This window comes from Hypanus sabinus, chromosome 11 (genome assembly GCF_030144855.1).
Source record: "Hypanus sabinus isolate sHypSab1 chromosome 11, sHypSab1.hap1, whole genome shotgun sequence".
NCBI lineage: Eukaryota > Metazoa > Chordata > Chondrichthyes > Myliobatiformes > Dasyatidae > Hypanus > Hypanus sabinus.
The window spans coordinates 72,193,637-72,210,500 of record NC_082716.1 but is presented as its reverse complement, the minus strand read 5'-3'; the positions used below and the strand labels follow the sequence as shown (position 1 = coordinate 72,210,500).

Below are 16,864 nucleotides of genomic sequence, written 5' to 3'. Positions count from 1 at the left end.
TTAAGAGTCACACAGCAGCACAAGACCATGTTATTGCAGGTGTGGTAAATTTAAACCAAGTGCAGAAAATATCAAAAGAGCTTCAGCTTCAATGAAAAAGCAGTAGAGTTAACAGAGATGTTTTCTAACTTGCTGAATATTTCCATCTTCTGTATTTTCTTTAAAAAGCTACGGGATGAGAGGATACACTAACTGAATAAATAATTTATAAATGGTTCTAGAAATCTAAAAATGATTGGACTGGAAGGACCATCACCGAGAGCATCAGAAAGCACGACACAGCAGCGTTGTGGTGAGCACAATGCTTATGTTACCACTGACCAGGACTCACTTCCCGCTGCTGACTGTAAGGAGTCGTACATTCTTTCTGTGACCGTGTGGGTTTCCTTCAGGTGCTCCAGCTCCCCCCCCCCCCCCCCCCACAGTCCAAAGACATTCTATTTGGTAGGTTAATTGGTCACTGTAAATTGCTAAATCGGGGGTTACTGGGCAGTGTGGCTCAAAGGGCCAGAAGAGCCTATTTCATGCTGTGTCTCAATAAATAAACAGTTGTTCAGAGTCTGGCCTTCATGACTTAGCTGTGTCAGCTTTTCTGTACCTTGAAAACAAGCTAAAACTTGTGGCCTTAAACAGGCTTTAGGGGTGGCCCAACTTGGAAGCCTTGGCTCTGGAGTACAGCGCTGATGCCATTGCACCACCAGCCGGCTATTTAAAGTTTTTTTAAAAATCGGAACATTACCAAAAAATGGCACAGAGAATACACTCCATTGTTAACTATCAAGATTCATTCAAATAAACCTTATGCATGGTCTATGTTTGAAGTGTCACAAAACACATGGCAACTGTCACCAAGGATGACACAAGTAGTCCTTTAACAATGTTGGCTGTATGAACAAAACCAACAACTTTAAGGCAGATAATTAAAATGTTCTGCAAGACTGATTATGTTAAGAGATAGCAGGAGAAATTCCTTTTAATTTCTCAATGTGAAAAGTGGCTGTAAAACAACAAGAAAATTTAACAAATCTCTCCACATATCTGGAGTGCAAAAAATAAATGGACTTTACTGACGTGTTTCTTGGCTATTGTTTTCAATGAGGCCCAAAGTACACTGCAACACAAAACACTACAATTAACCATCTAAGGAAAAATGTCACTTTTATAAAGCTATAAAACAAAGAATGGGGTTTTGACAAATAACTTGAAATTACAAGGAACTTATCACCACTAAAAATAGAATATTCATGCATGTCATTGTGTATTTTATTCAAAAGAACATTTAACTCTAAAAGTGACCGAAGATACATTTAATGTTTTCAGACAACAAACTACCACCAGGGGTTCTCCTGGGTATTTCAATATGTTATGCCGTGCAATGAAGAGAACTATTCTATGACTTCTGCTCTGTGACTCCTATTGGTGTTCCTTCCCTTAATTAATTCTGGTAGTTCACAACCACCATTTAATGCTTCATCATTGTATAACTGAGTCACGTAGCTGTTGTGTAGTTTCTTTTATAATTCGCAATGCTGCAAAAGGGTTCACAGATTGGCTAAAAAATGTACATGATCCAATAGTCAATGCGTAAATAGAAAAAAACTTTCACCCAAGGACAGAAAGCTCCACGGTTCAAATGGGGCACTGCAAAACTCAACCCTGCTTAGAGACGTTGGCAGGGAAATGTACTTGGAAGTGAACTTGAAATTTTAAAGATGAAAGTCTTCCTTTAATGTTTGTAAATAGAGATATTTACCATCTGTTTATATTGCCTGATAAAATTTTCTGCTACTCTGAAAAATAGTGCTCTGTTCACCTTCCACACACCTGCAATTCTAAACTATTTTCCAGGTTTATATGCTCTGTGAGCTGCCGGAATAGGTGTTATTGGCAATAAATAGTCAGTACTTGTTAAATCTTCAATTATTGATTCATTATTACAGATTGTACAACTCAAACATAATATTGCTTGTGCGTATGTGGGAGTGGTGATTTTTTTAGTTGCTCTTTCAATGGGAAATGTATTTGTTTCTTCAAATATGTTTAGTGCAAATATTGATAGTGTTAACTGAGGAGGGATTTCTTCTCACAAGATCTCGTTCATTCAGTTGGACAAACAAAAGGGGGCCTCAGTTTGACCCCTCATCTGAAATACGGTACCTTTGGTAAAACAATATGGCTTCAGGACTGCACTGACATATCAGAATAAATTATGTATACAAATGCTCCAGTGGGTTTGGCACATGATTCTCCAATGCAGGCAAGGGAGTGGTATAAATGAGTCAATCTGACATTTCAAGCAAAGAAAGTAAGAGCAGCACTAGCTCACGATAACTACATAGAATACCTGAAAGACATAATGCTACCAATTCTGGAAGTAGTCTGCAGGTTAGGTAACACCTATGGAGAGAGAAACAGTTTGTGTTTCAGTTCTGAAGAAAAATCTAATGTAACTGGTAAGTTAACTCCATTTTGTTGTCTACAGATGTCCCTTGACCTGCTAAGAAGTTGCAAAATTCTGTTAAAATTTAGATTTCTAGAACTAGCCTTTTTAAGTCTCTTTCTGTGCTTCGTCATATCATCACTACCATTTTACTATGTTAAGTCTCCCACTTTCAGATTTTAATTATTGTTGGTAATTTAAAACTTCTGATTTCTATAGCATCTTTAATATCCCAAAACAGTTTATAAATCATACAAGCAACACACACAAAATGCTGGTGGAACACAGCAGGCCAGGCAGCATCTATAGGAAGGAGGACTGTCGATATTTCGGGCCGAGACCCTTCGTCAGGACTGTACATGTCAAGTGCAGACATTGTTGCAAAGAATGTTTGTTTACCCTCTCACACCAATCTTCTTTCCTTCACAGTTTTGCTTCATGCATATAAATATTTCAGCTACCATTTTCTGGTTGAAATACAGAAAACAACTCCTCAATCAAGCTGACTAAGGTGCATAGTTACTTGCCCTGTTCATTTAAGAGTACAATTTGCTGGACAGTGGACATCGTCTCTTTCGGTTCTCTGATTTATACAATGTTCCACTGTAACACCCTATGGAAAGTCCACAGACAGCTGTAACAGTATTTCAAGTTTGCCCCCCATCTTCTCGATATTGCTTGAAGCATTTTGGAGGATTTTTCTGAAGTTGGTCGTAACTACAAATACTCCACATTGATATTATTTGTTAAAATGTGTCTTGAACATTAATGTATTGAAATAATAATATGAAATGGAAGTCACTGTGGATGCTCTGCAATTAATGAAAGCTAATCCCAATAATAAAATTAACAAAGCCATTCAAAATTAGACAAAATATATGTCAAATATATATTCGTAAAATTGGGACAGATAAAGCAAATAAAATGGATATTCCACAAAAATTAGTCCAATTCCTTTCCTTACCTGTTTACGTTTAGTGGCTGGAAGCCTATTCTTCAAAATATCCGAGTTCGATCGCCTTTGTAGGTTTGGAGATGTAGTCTTGTTGTAATCCATGTCATCATCTTCATTTGCTTCCTGTGTAAAACAGTAAATCCAATGGCTTCAGTTCAGCTCAATTTGATGATAGAAATATCATAAGTGAAAAACTATTTTCTTCACCACCCAACACCAAATTTCTCTCAGCCATTAACAAGGAAGGCACTTTTCCCCAAATATGAATTTGCAATGAGTCTAGGAACACAGTATCAGTCTGTATTCTGTTTAATCTACACTTTGTTACTAACAAAAGACGATTTTACATTTTAACTCTGCTGGTAGTCTGTTTGACATAAATCTACGCAAACTTTACATGTGAGTTGGCTATGATTTCAGTGCCAATTAGACATTTAAAGCATCAACTGCAATATCAAAACAATCATCTTCATTAAAATGCACGTTATGTTCTAAGCAATATTTGGGACATCAATATTTCTGTAATAAAATAGGCAAACAAAAAAAGGATCATTCAGCCACTGCATGAGACAATAGCAGATCATGATAGCCTGAGGGTCAGTTATGAAAAATGCATATTATTGAACAAAGAACTAAGCAAATTTCACAAATCATTAACAGACAATGTCTCTTGCAACTTTCTTGCTTTAGATATTTCAAAGAATACAACGTAAATGAAGTCAGATATGTTATGTACCTTCTGCTTTAACATGCTCTTCACTTCTTTGATCCCCATCTTAGCCTGATTCTTGGCCTTGAAGAAAAGAAAATGTTTTATACAGCAAATCATAAACATGAGAAAGTCTGCAGATGCTGAAAATCCAAAGCAACACACACAAAATGCTGGAGGAACTCAGCAGATCAGGCAGCATCTATGGAAATGAATAAACTGTCGACATTTTGGGTCAAGAACATTCTTCAGGACTGGAAAGGAAAGGGGATCACGCCAGAATAAGGTGGTTGGGGGGGGAGAAGGAAACATTCCTTTTAAATATAATAAAACTTTCTTCTTATGTATAGTTCATAACAATTTTCTTTTAGAGATGCCATCAGATAGTAAAACCAATTATTTTCACTGAGAATGGCTTTCTTTAATCTCTTAAATGCATTTATTTATTCACAGGATGTGGATATAGCTGCCAATGCCAGAATTTGTGACCCCTATCTAAATATCCCAAATAGTAGTCAATCCCAAAGGTGGCTCTATATTAACATAAAGGCGCAACCAGATAGTAAAGATTTCCTTGCCTGAAACAAAGTTAGATTGTTATAACAATCCTGCAATTGCATGGTCACCAGTACCACCTTTACTAGTATTAGTTCTTTTGTTGATTACTTGAATTGAAATTCTTTGCTGCCACTGTGAAATTTGAACCATGGTAAAGAAGTAATCTGATTGCACATCCTCTACCACACTTCAGTTTATCAGGGCTTTCAGATGAAATATTACCACAAGCTACAGTTGCAAAAAAAGAGTTTGCGAACCCTTTGCAATTACCTGTTTTCCTGCATTGATTATAAAATGTGATCTGATCTTTATCTAATTCACAGTAATACACAAACACAATCTGTTAAATTAATAACAAACACTTGTACCTCTCCTCATCAATACTGAGTACACCATTTAAACAATCACAGACTAGGTTCAAAATAAGTATGTGAATTTCTGGGGGTAATGCCTTCCACAACAGCTATTTGGAGTCAGGTGTTCCAATCAATGAGATCAGATTAGATCTGTGGGTTTTAGGGGTGCCCTGCCCTATAAAAAACACACACACACAAGGTCAAATTACTGGCAGAGCCAGCTCTCCTCAAAGGTCTGTTTATGTGCACTATGCCCTGATCAAAACAACTTTCAGAGGACTTTAAAACAATTGTAGAGATACATGAAGCTGGAAAAGGCTACAAAAGCATTCTAAAGACCTGAGTATTCATCAGTCGATGGTAGGAGAAATTGTCAGCCAATGGAGGAAACTCAGTACCATTGCTACTCTCCCTAGGAATGGGCATCCTGCGAAGATCACACCAAGAGCAGAATGTGCAATGGCTCTGCAGAATCTCTGGAACTTGCTAAAGTCTGTTTATGTGTCCATTATAAGAAAAACACTGAACAAGAATGGCGTTCATTGAAGGACACCACAGAGGAAACCACTGCTCTCCAAAACAAAATTATTGCTCTTCAAGTTTGCAAAGCACCATCTGGATGTTCCACAACACTCTTGGGACAATGTGGTGTAGACAGATGAGAGAAAAGTTGAACTTTTTGGCAGAAATGCACACCGCTCTGTTTGGAAGAAAAAGGGCACTGCATACCAACATCAAAACTTCATCAGAACCCTTAAGTATAGTGGAAGGAGCATCATGGTTTAGGGCTGCTTTGTTGCCTCAGGGCCTAGAATTTCTTTGTTTAGAGATAATGCACAGTAACAGGCCCTTTGGCCCAACAGTCCAAGATACCCAATTACACCCATGTGACTAATTAATCTACTAACCCGTAAGTCTTTGGAATGTGGGAGTAAATCTACACAGCCACAGGGAGAACATACAAACTCCTGACACAAAGTGGCAGGATTGAAGGTCACTGGCACTGTAATACTGTTATGCTAACCGCTCCTCGATTGTGCCCCTGGTAATTTGAAACTTTCGACCCTCTTGACCTCAATTCCTGGTGTAAACAGTTGCAAGTGGAAATTGAAAGCACTAGAGTGCTGCATACGAACCCTCAGCATGTGGTTTAAATAAGACCACGAAACCCAAGAGCAGAATTAGGCCATTTGGCCTATCTAGTCTGCTCCGCCATTCTATCATGGATGATTTATTTTCACTTTCAAGCCCATTCTCCTGTCTTGTCCCTGTAACCTTTAATGCCCTTACCTATCAACCTCTGCTTTAAATATAACACAACAGCAGTCTGTGGCAATGAATTCCTCAGATTCACCACACTCTAGCTAAAGAAATTCCTGCTCAACTTTGTTCTAAAGTGTCTTGGCCTTTCCCACTACAAGAAATATCCTCACCACATCCACTCAATCTAGGCTTTTCAAAATTCAATGTGTTTCAATTGGGTTTCCACACCCACCCCCCCCCCCCATTCTTCTAAACTCCAGTGAGTACAAGCCCAGAGCCATCAAGTGCTCCTTTTATGTTTATTATCAAGATTATTCTCAAGAACCTCTCCTGAACCTTCTCCAACGCCAGCACATCCTTTCTTAGACGTGGGGTCCACCCATTTACGCACGCCATTCCTGACTTGACAGTTCGTAATCGTTGAGGGAACAATGAATACAAAATTGTATCAAGACATTTTAAAGAAGAATATCAGGGTGGCAGTCCGTCATCTGAAGCTTAATAGAAGATGGATGATGCAACCACACAATGATCCAAAACACATGAGTAAGGCCACAACAGATTGGTTTAAAAAGAAGATTTGTGTTTTGGAATGGCCAAGTCAGAATTCAGACCTTAACCCAATTGAGATGCTGTGGCATGACCTGAAGAGGGCTGTTCATGCATGCAGTCCCAGAAATATTGATGAACTGAAACAGTTTTGTATGGAGGAATGGTCTAAAATTCCTCCTCATCATTCTGCAAGTCTAATCAGCAGCTGCAAGGAATGTTTGGTGGAGGTTATTGCTGCTAAAGGAGGTACTACCAGTTATTAAATACAAAGATTCACATACTTTTTGCAGCCTAGTCTGTGAATGCTTAAACAATGTGTTCAATACAAACATGAAAATTACAATCGTTTGTGTATTATTAGTTTAGGCAGATTATGTTTGTCTATTATTGTGACTTAGATGATTAAACCACATTTTATGAAAAATTAATGCAGAAAACCAGGTAATTGAAAAGGGTTCTTTTTCTTGCAAATGAAAGTTGCTTATGTTCTGAAACTGATCACACCGTGTTTTGAATTGCTGACTAAATATAAAAATGTTATTTCATTTCCAGTTGGTATTTGCTTTGCTGAAGTGCAATATTAAAGTTCAATACCACTTTTGTGAGGATAGAGACTGTGCAACTGATATTGAAAACAATTAACAAAGCACAGGAAGAACTCAGCAGGCCAAGCAGCATCTGTGGAGGAAAAGGTGTAAGTTGCCTTTTGCCTCCACAGATGCTGCTTGACCCACTGAACTCTTCCAGCATTCTATTGTTGGTTTGGGAATTCAGTATCTGCATTTCCCTTTGTCTTCCTACTTGTTCAGATTATTTTTGAGGATTGCAGATGGAAAAAGAGGGAAATGCGTTAAAAATATCAAACAATAATTTACTGTTCAATGCTAACTAAACTGTAAAGGGAAGAGACCCCATGTTTGTAATATTTTCATACCAGAGGTTGTTAGCAATTGTAATGAATAATGTAATAAAAATTTTCCTTGCTCCTCAATTCATTAGTCCAATTTTTTTTGTCACACCTATTAAGCAACCAGTGACTTACAGTCATAACTCAATAGTGATTAAATTGATTTTAAAGTGCAATCTATTGGTGAGAAACCTCCTCAGCCCAGCCTCTAGAGCAGAGGTTCCCAATCTAGAGTCCATGAAATAACAACGTTTGGGAACCCTTTCTCAAGAGGATGTGTATCACTTGAATCACAACATCTATATTTCCATGTTTAAATACACAAATGTAAACATGGAACATTGCTGTTTGATTTAATCCTTCAAAAAGGGAGGCAATGTTGGTCCTGTCACTACTTTCAATGCAAAATCAGGCCCAAGAATTTTTGGTGCTTTTAAGCTATTAAGTCACAAATAGGGCAATCGTGAACTCAATGAAATTTTAACCATGAGTTCTTTTCCAATGTATTGATACAAATTTTTCCCAGTGCTATTTCCTGGGAATTAGATAAAACAGCATGAAAGTCACCTTTGTCTTTGGTTCAGCCAGAACTCAAGCATTGTGCCATTTCTGGATACTGCACTTTAGTTAAGACCTGCGGATTTCAGCCAGTGTGCAAAAGGGACATTTCAAATTATTCTAAAGATGAGGAATACCCGTCACCCCATTTTCTATGAAGATGCCTTGGAAAATTTGGGGCTCGAGAAAATTGCAAGAGGATTGTAGAGAGAAGTTTAAAATCTAGAAGCAGAGAGGGAGAAACAGTTTCCAGTGGTGGTAAAGTCAAGAACCAAGGGACATCGAAGAAAGATCATTGGCAAAAGAACCAGAAATAAAACAAGAAAAATATGTTTACATAGTGAGGAGCTAGAACTTAGATCGCAATGTTTAAAGTGGTTGTGAAGGCAAATTCAATTGTTGCATTCAAAGGACAGCTGGATAGCATTTTGAAAGCACAAAATTGGCAGGGCCATGGGTGGTATGTGAGGGAGTAGGGCTGATTGGGTTGCCCATGCATAGAGTAGGGCCAAATAAGCACTCAGCAAAATTTGAGGCACCTGCACTGGAACAGACTTCCACCCTAAACGGAGGTTTTGCAGCTGGACGGCTGGTTTAAAATATCAAGCTGAAAATAGCTCGGTGATTGGTTAACTCCCTTGGCAAATTAATCATCATGGTGAGCCCTTTGGGATGCTTGCTTATTTTTCTTCTCAGCTCTCTCAGGGGATATGATTGTGGGTGGCGTTGTATCACTGTTTTGAATCACTGCAGTCCTGTGGTGGAAATATTTCCAAAGTGTTGTGAGGCAGGGAATGACAATTTTTACTTCATGTAAAGGCCTTAATGGATGTTACAAAAGGCATTAATAGATGTTACTGATTTGTGTATGCCAGTGATGCTACAAAATGGTTCAATACACTTTTAAGTCATTTTAGATATTTAGAATCATATTGGTAAAAGTTAGTAGACTAGATATACAATATTAAGTAACTGTTTGTGGCAAACCCGGTTTCAACTGGAGGTCAGTCATCTCAGTGATGTCACAGCAGGAGTTCACAGGCCCATCCATCTTTAGCTGCTTCTTCAAATCCTTAGTATATGATCACAAGTATGAATGCTTGCTGAAGATTATGCAAATGACTTCATGATAGAAGGAAGGTCATTTTCAAAATCAAGAATGTCCACTTCCCTTTTCAACTCATTGCAAATTGAATAAACAGACGGACAAGTTCAGGACTGGACTGAAATGTGGCAAGTAATATTTGTACCTTAAAGTGATGGACACAGAATTTCACTTACATTGCTTGATCTTCATCTGGATTACTCGTGCTGAGTCCCTACCATTCTAGAGCCACTATTGACCCGAAAATGGATTCAACCCAACACAAAACCACTGCAGCTGGGTACTCTTGGGTGCGTGATTCATCTCCCGACCAATCAAAGACTTTCCAGCATCTGGATGGCAGAGGTCAGGAAAGTGACAGAGTAATCTTCACTTGCCTGGATCATGAATCTCCAACAACTTTCAACGAACTTATCATCATCCAGGTCATGTTGATGGAGGCACTTCCTCCATCACCATAAGCATTTATTGCCTCCGCCAAAGGTGTAGAGTGACTGCAATGTGCATCATCTACAAATTGCTCTGCAGCTATTTGCCGAGGCTACTCTGATAATACAGTGAAACCCCGATTTTACATGCCCCAATTTAACGTGAATTCGGATATAATGCCATGAGTCACTGGACTCCATGTCCACGTCAATCCATACTCCCACTTCTCCAGCCTTGTATCCCTTTTGCCAATCAACTTCCCAGCTCTTGGCTTCATCCCTCCCCCTCCAGTCTTCTCCTATCATTTTGGGTCTCTCCCTCCCCCTCCCACTTTCAAATCTCTTAGAATCTCTTCTTTCAGTTAGTCCTGATGAAGGGTCTCGGCAAGATGCTGCCTGGCCTGCTGCGTTCCACCAGCATTTTGTGTGAGTCATTGGACACTTCTTTTGTTCAAAATGGAACAAACTGCTAGAAAAAGAAAATCTTTTTCTGTGAAAGATAAGCTTCACACACTTGACGCGAACAAGACTAAAAGTCAAACTCAAGTTGCACGAGACCTTGGGATACCGGAATCAACACTTCGTGGCTGGAAATCTCACGAAGAAAAGTTACGCACGTCGCTTTGCAAAGTAGAAGAAAAAGCAGGACTAAAAGCCAAATGCCTGAAGACAGCCAAAGACGTCAGCCTCGATGACTCCCTGTATGAGTGGTTCATTCAAGCTCGCTCAGAAGGCCTTCCAATTTCCAGTCTTATTCTCAAAGCTCAAGCCGAGAAATTTGACAAGCAGGTCAATGGAGAAACCTCACAGTTCAAAGCTAGCAATGGATGGCTAGGCCGGTTTAAACGCCAGCACAGGATGTGCGAGAGGCAGAGAAGCTGTCTGAATGGATTCTGAATTCAAAGGTAATTTACTTGCCAGAAGGTAAATGTGCAAAAATGGGTCAAATAGGCCAAAAATAGGGGTGTTTTAGGATGTTAGGTCAACATTGGGTCAGTTTGAACACTGATTTTCTTGAACCCTGATTTAGCACGACCCCACTTCTCTCGCGATGGACCCGAACGATCGTGTTGTAATGGGGTTTCACTGTACCTCCCTGAACCTGTAGCCTCAGCCACCAAGAAAAATAAAATCTCAAACTCATGAGAATGCCACCACTTGCTAGTGTGTCCCCGTGATACACTCTATCCTGATGTGGAGATATGTCACCTTCAACAACAATGTACCTAAAATACAGAGATCATGATCCTGCAGTACCATGGGAATACCTTCACAATGAGGGCAGTAGCAGTTCAAGACACCAGGTCAGTACTTCTGCCTTGAGTGTAATTAGGTATGGGCAGGAAACACTAGCCTTGCCAATGATGCCCACATATTGTAAAGCAATAAAAAGCTGTACAGACCAAGACATTGTTATCACTTGCTGCGTTAAGTATATGAAACACTGTTTTTAAATGCAAGAGCTGAAATGACACAAACGTATGAAATGTTATCTGACTTCAGTGCTTTATGAAAGACTATGTATTATTATGCAAATTAGCAAATGGAATGATTAATCGCAACTATACTTCCAAACTGGAACACAATTTTGACTGTAATTTGCACTCGAATTCCAATAAAGTCCAAAGATGATAAACTGCGATGGAACAGTTGGCTAGGGGAAACTTGGAAGCAGTCAACTAATGACATCATCAACACAGAACGGGAAGATCATCCACAATGCCCTCAGTTTTACTTTGCACAGAGAAAGGAAACAGCTATCAAACATGAAGTGTCTGTTTCCAGACAAACATTTGGACCTCTCTGTAAAAGAGAGTGTTGGGCAGACACACCTTCAGATATTACACATCTGAGAAAAACAAAAACAGATTTAACAACCAAAGTGATCAGGCACTGTTGCACATTTAAAGTTAAGGATCATTTTGTTCTTCAGCAATACTTGCATCAAATGCCTCATTTTGTGAGTAGCATGCTTACATCCTCACATTTAGCTGCAGGTATTCCATGAAGAGACTTACATATTTGTATGCTGTTTTCATGGCAGGATTTGCTTTTGTCATTACTGTATTTATTAGAGCTCCACCTTTCTGCAAAGAAAAAAAAAATGGAATTAGAATCAGAATCAGAATAAGGACGTAAAACCAAGAAAAGGTGTATATAGTCTCACCTTGACTGTGCAGATCCATTGTTGATAAGACTTTGAACTTCCTGTGGATTAATTTGGAAATAATATCCATTATTACAGCTATTAATGCATTGAAATCAGTTCACAGAGGATTAACCCAAACGAATACCAAGAATAAGCAGAACAGTGAAATTACCAAGAAAAATAGATTAATACTTCTTTCTGGTAAGCTACAGGAGAGCAAAGTTAATGTTCATATATTCAAAATTTAGAGGAAATATGGGGATATTTTAAGAATATGAGATCCATTTTCGTTTTTAAGTATTAGAACAAAGTTTCCAAAAGTCATTTAAAAATCTCACCTTTCAGTTAAGACCTAAACCTCCCCCCTCTCCATTTTATATACAATTGCTACAACATTGCTCTGACCCCAATTATTCTATAATGTTCAGATACACCTCACTGCCTATTCCTGAATTAGTGCAAAAAACTGAGCAAGTAATCCAAAATCACAATGCTCTTCTACAATAATGTCAGCATTTGAAAGCAATCACTATCCCAACAAGACAAAATCAAATCACCTTAAACAAAATTAATGATCTAGTGACTGATCAATAGCCAGGCCAGCCATTAACCTAGACCAAGAGAAAGGAAAGGTGGATGGATTTGTGTCATTTGAAATGTGACAATCTCAAGGGGTATAAAACTAGAACATCTCTAAAATATTAATAATGAAGATATATACTTTTAGGTTCTTACCTCCACTATAACCTCCAGCAGTGATCTCATCTTCAAAAATATCAGAAAATCCTTTCCCTGCATTTAATTTTTCCAATCTGCCATCAATAAACTAAAAGATAAAAAAATGCAAGGTTCAGTGAAATTGGAAAAAAATAAACACATAATTAATGGGTGAGCTAGATTGTTCCAATTTAGTTCATTTTAAAAAGGAAAACTGAAACATCTTCCTTTTTTGTTTACACTGCATATTACAAGATTCATTTCAAATCATCAGGTTAATGCTAGTTCTTAGAACAATCCCATTCCCTGATTAGCATCAGTGTTCTGTGATTGGGGAGGACGAGGATGAATCAAAGGTTCATGGGCAGTTAGTTATTCTCAACTAGCTCTTGCGCGATTACAAGAATCGACCTTTGATGGTTGGGAAAAATGCAGCTAAGATTGGGAAGATTTTAGCTTCCTGCTATGCATGTTTATCTGAAGGAACACAATTTATGTGCAGAGCTGGAGCATTAACAGTTTAATAACAAACCCAATGGTCAGTTGTCAGGTTCACACAATGTAACTATTTGTGAAACTTCAGAGAACTGACAGAGCCCACTGTCATTGGAACCAATACATAGCCTATAGAAACTCCCCTTTGGCAGCCTTGTGGCTCAAGCTATCATAAAAAAAATCACAACTTCGAAAAAGCTTTAAAAGTTTACCGTGTTGAACTTACAAAACCATACTCATTTGAGTTTAGCATTCAAACCATGGGAACTCAAACTGTCGGTTTTCTTACACAAAAATTTAGTTAACGTCTACAAATCCCACAGAAAATACAAATCAATATTACTATGTTATGGAGTGTTCAGATGAAACGTATGCTTTTGGTCTAATGTTGAATGTTTGAAGCCAACTTCAGTTAACAGAATCTGTCTGTGGTGTTGCCTTCTTCATGCCTCAGCATGAGAAACAAAGAAAACACAGGTCATTTCTTGGGAGGTAAAATTCAAACTCTCAAGGCTTTGTACCAGTCAATTTAATTTGTAAATATTATAAGGGCATGTTAAAATATATAGCCTTGTATTGATAGTTCAGTTCATAACTTTTTCAGATGATCAGATCTCATTAAATAATCTGTACAAAAGATTTCAACCTATTTCATGACAAATCCTTCAAAATTTACAGAACATTTAAAAAAAAGCCCCCAATCAACTTGTTACAGTTTGATAGCATCAACCACCATTTAAAAACACTTAGGCCAGAAGTAGCTGTTGTTTTTGACTGACTGGCATTAGCATGATCAATGGAAATAGGTTCATAGATTTCACAAGTCAAACAGCACAGGGTGTTTAGAGTGTATAGTAAGATGGCAGCATGTACAATTACAGCAGCTGCTATGGGGTCAATCAAAGGTGTATTTTCCTTTTTAAACACATTTTTTAATGATCGCAAGACCCTGCTGGACATTAAGAACTTAAAGTACTGTAGGTCTACCCCATTAGCGAGTTGCTCGTTCGCAGAGAAACTGAAGGAGCTGGTCTTGGTGAGGATCGTGCTGCATCAGAGGCATCGGTGTGTGAAGGAGATGTGTACTCTAACAGCAAGTGATCGTCTTAGTCGCTTTTCTTGTGATCACAAGACCCCATTGGACATTGCGGGATGCCACAAGTCCCATTTACTAATTTATCGGCGGGTGAGAGAGGAACTACGTGGCCTCATTTGTAGTGGGGACTAGGCCTTGAGCTGTGGTATCATCTGTTTACGGCCACTCAGGGAAGAGACGTCAGTGACGGTGTGCTCCATTGGAGGCAATGTGGCACTACATCTAAGGTGGAGCCAGTGCTGCCCCCTAGTGTTTTCTTGGCAGAAGACAAGCCGTATTGTGTTTGTATACTTTTGCAACATTCTTGGACTCAGGGCCTTGGACAATATATGTTTTTGTATGACTGTTTCTTACCGATATCTTACATGTGCTTGCTATCTTACTGTATGGGTGCTATATGTGATTTGTGTTGTGTGTGACAGCTGGTACCGTGTGCTGCCCTTGGCCCTGGAATAATGCTATTTCGTTTTGCCGTATTCAGGTATGATTGAATGACAATTAAACTTGAACTATGAACAGGCCCTTTGGCCCAACTTACTTGATACCCCGAATTATTTCCACTTCCCTGCGTTTGGACCAGGTCCTCTAAACCAGGGGTTCTAAACAGACCCCTTGTTAATGGTAGGGTCCATAACATAAAAAAGGTTGGGAAAGCCTGCTCTAAACCTTGCCTATCCATGCACTTATCCAGATGTCTTTTAAAGGTTGTGGTAGAGGCAGGGACAATTACGTTCTCTGGCAGCTTGTTCCATATGTCAACCACCTTCTGTGTGTAAAATGTACAACTAAGGTCACCTTTAACTCTTTACCTTCTCGCCCTAAATCGATGCCCTGCAATTCTAGACTCCTTTACCTTGGGAAAAGGACCGTGACTATTCACTTCATGGTGAAAAATATTTCTTTGACAGTGGAAAAAATAGAGTAAAATTATCCCAAACACCACGGAAGATTCAAGTAGAAGATAAATGTGCAATGAACTACTTATACTGAATGCAGATGTACTGCAGTCACTGGTAAGCTGATGCTGTGAGTTCAGTTGCTAATATGAAGCAGGCTAAGTTCCCGAAAAATCAAAACAATGGCAGAAGAAAATGGGATACAAATGATAGAAACCAGGCAGATATTCTATAACTTTATTGGACAAAGTCCTATTTATTTTAAATGGGCCCTTTTCCAAGAATAAAGGCCTTGGTTCATGGTCAGATCAGTGTATTTTATTGGATTTCATGTTGAGCAGAATAAGATAAAGACAACTGAGCTACCACAGAGCAGAAGTGTCTTTGAAGTGCCGGCTGCTATCGCTCTGACAACTCAAGAAATTCTTCTGCCATAAGATAGCACTTGATTCATTGTCATTCTCCACATACTACTAAATCACATCAACTTAACAACATGAGACAAATTATCGATGTCTAAACAGATGTATGACAACTTATTCAGTACATATTTACCTCTCAAAATGAGGTAATACTCATCTGTAAATGCATTTGGAAATCAGTTAGCAAACATGCAAGAACTAAGATGTGAATAACAACTTTTGAAAAGTGGTGAAAAAATATTTGACCTTATAATGACTCAGAAATTCTGAGTAGAGTTGAATGAAAAACATAAGAAGGGAAGTTTAATACAGAGTTGTGGATATTGTGGAGGACAATTTTATTTTCTAAGAATGACTCAGCAACACATGACAGATGTTACAGATAGTAATTTAGGTCCTCAGCATCAGCATGACCATTCCCTTCTCTTATCACCCTCCGCAACCTCCACACTTCTTCTTGAGTGTTAGAAAAACATCACCGATGGACAAAATGTGCATAAGGATATCCAAATAATGGGATGATCTGCTTCGGTACCCATAATTTCCTAAAACTGGTGTTTATGGAATTTTAGAGAAAATTAAAGGCTTTTAATTAAAAAATGTCAATCCATAAGAATTAGATCTGGATATGAGTTTGATGAGGTGGAGAATTAATGATTGCTCCATTTGCAACGGAGAACATTTGGAAGAGGTTTGATACTGATGAACTATTTTTGAAGATGAAAGAGGAACAAACTACTTTAAGTTACAAAAAGTGCAATTAGCGGAGGATTAAGATTCAAAGTGATTAGCAAATGAACCAAGGTAGATGAGGAACAATAGCTGCAAGTTGTGATTTTAATTGTGGAAGTAGGTTCGTTGACAAATTGCAAAAGTTTGGTTAAATGACTTTGAGAGAGAAGCAGAAGTATAAAAGAACTGTGAAGAGAATATGAGGGAGAGAGATTAATTAGATACTCCACTGAAGACTCAGCTGAGAGATAATGGTTCAAAATAGCTTCTTCGTATTTCTTTATTATGTAAACAGAATTGAGGTGGAGAGTTTTAGATCATTTGAGAGACAGACTGATATGTCTAAAGGAGTTAGACATTCCAGAAAGCTCAAGTTGAGAATAACTCAGGGAGGGAGAATATGCAGAGAAACATGGCTTGAGGAAACAATCACAAATTAGATGTGGTATTTTTCAGAGATGCTTTGAAAACTAACTAATTGCAGTACACAGGTGACACACCTTCCACCCACCAAATACCGTGAGGC

At 38.5% G+C, this 16,864-nt stretch overlaps 1 protein-coding gene across 3 annotated transcripts in view; it reads right to left on the bottom strand.

The window, feature by feature from the left end:
- Positions 1–16,864, bottom strand: part of dennd1b (DENN/MADD domain containing 1B) — a 325,846-nt gene that overhangs the window by 35,930 nt on the left and 273,052 nt on the right. For all 3 annotated transcript variants that reach the window (XM_059984700.1, XM_059984699.1, XM_059984702.1), the window contains 5 exons: positions 12,716–12,806; positions 11,999–12,039; positions 11,850–11,918; positions 4,132–4,188; positions 3,405–3,518 (listed from right to left, as the gene is read on the bottom strand). In XM_059984700.1, the coding sequence (XP_059840683.1) occupies positions 3,405–3,518; positions 4,132–4,188; positions 11,850–11,918; positions 11,999–12,039; positions 12,716–12,806 (372 nt within the window). The remainder of the gene's footprint in view (positions 1–3,404; positions 3,519–4,131; positions 4,189–11,849; positions 11,919–11,998; positions 12,040–12,715; positions 12,807–16,864) is intronic.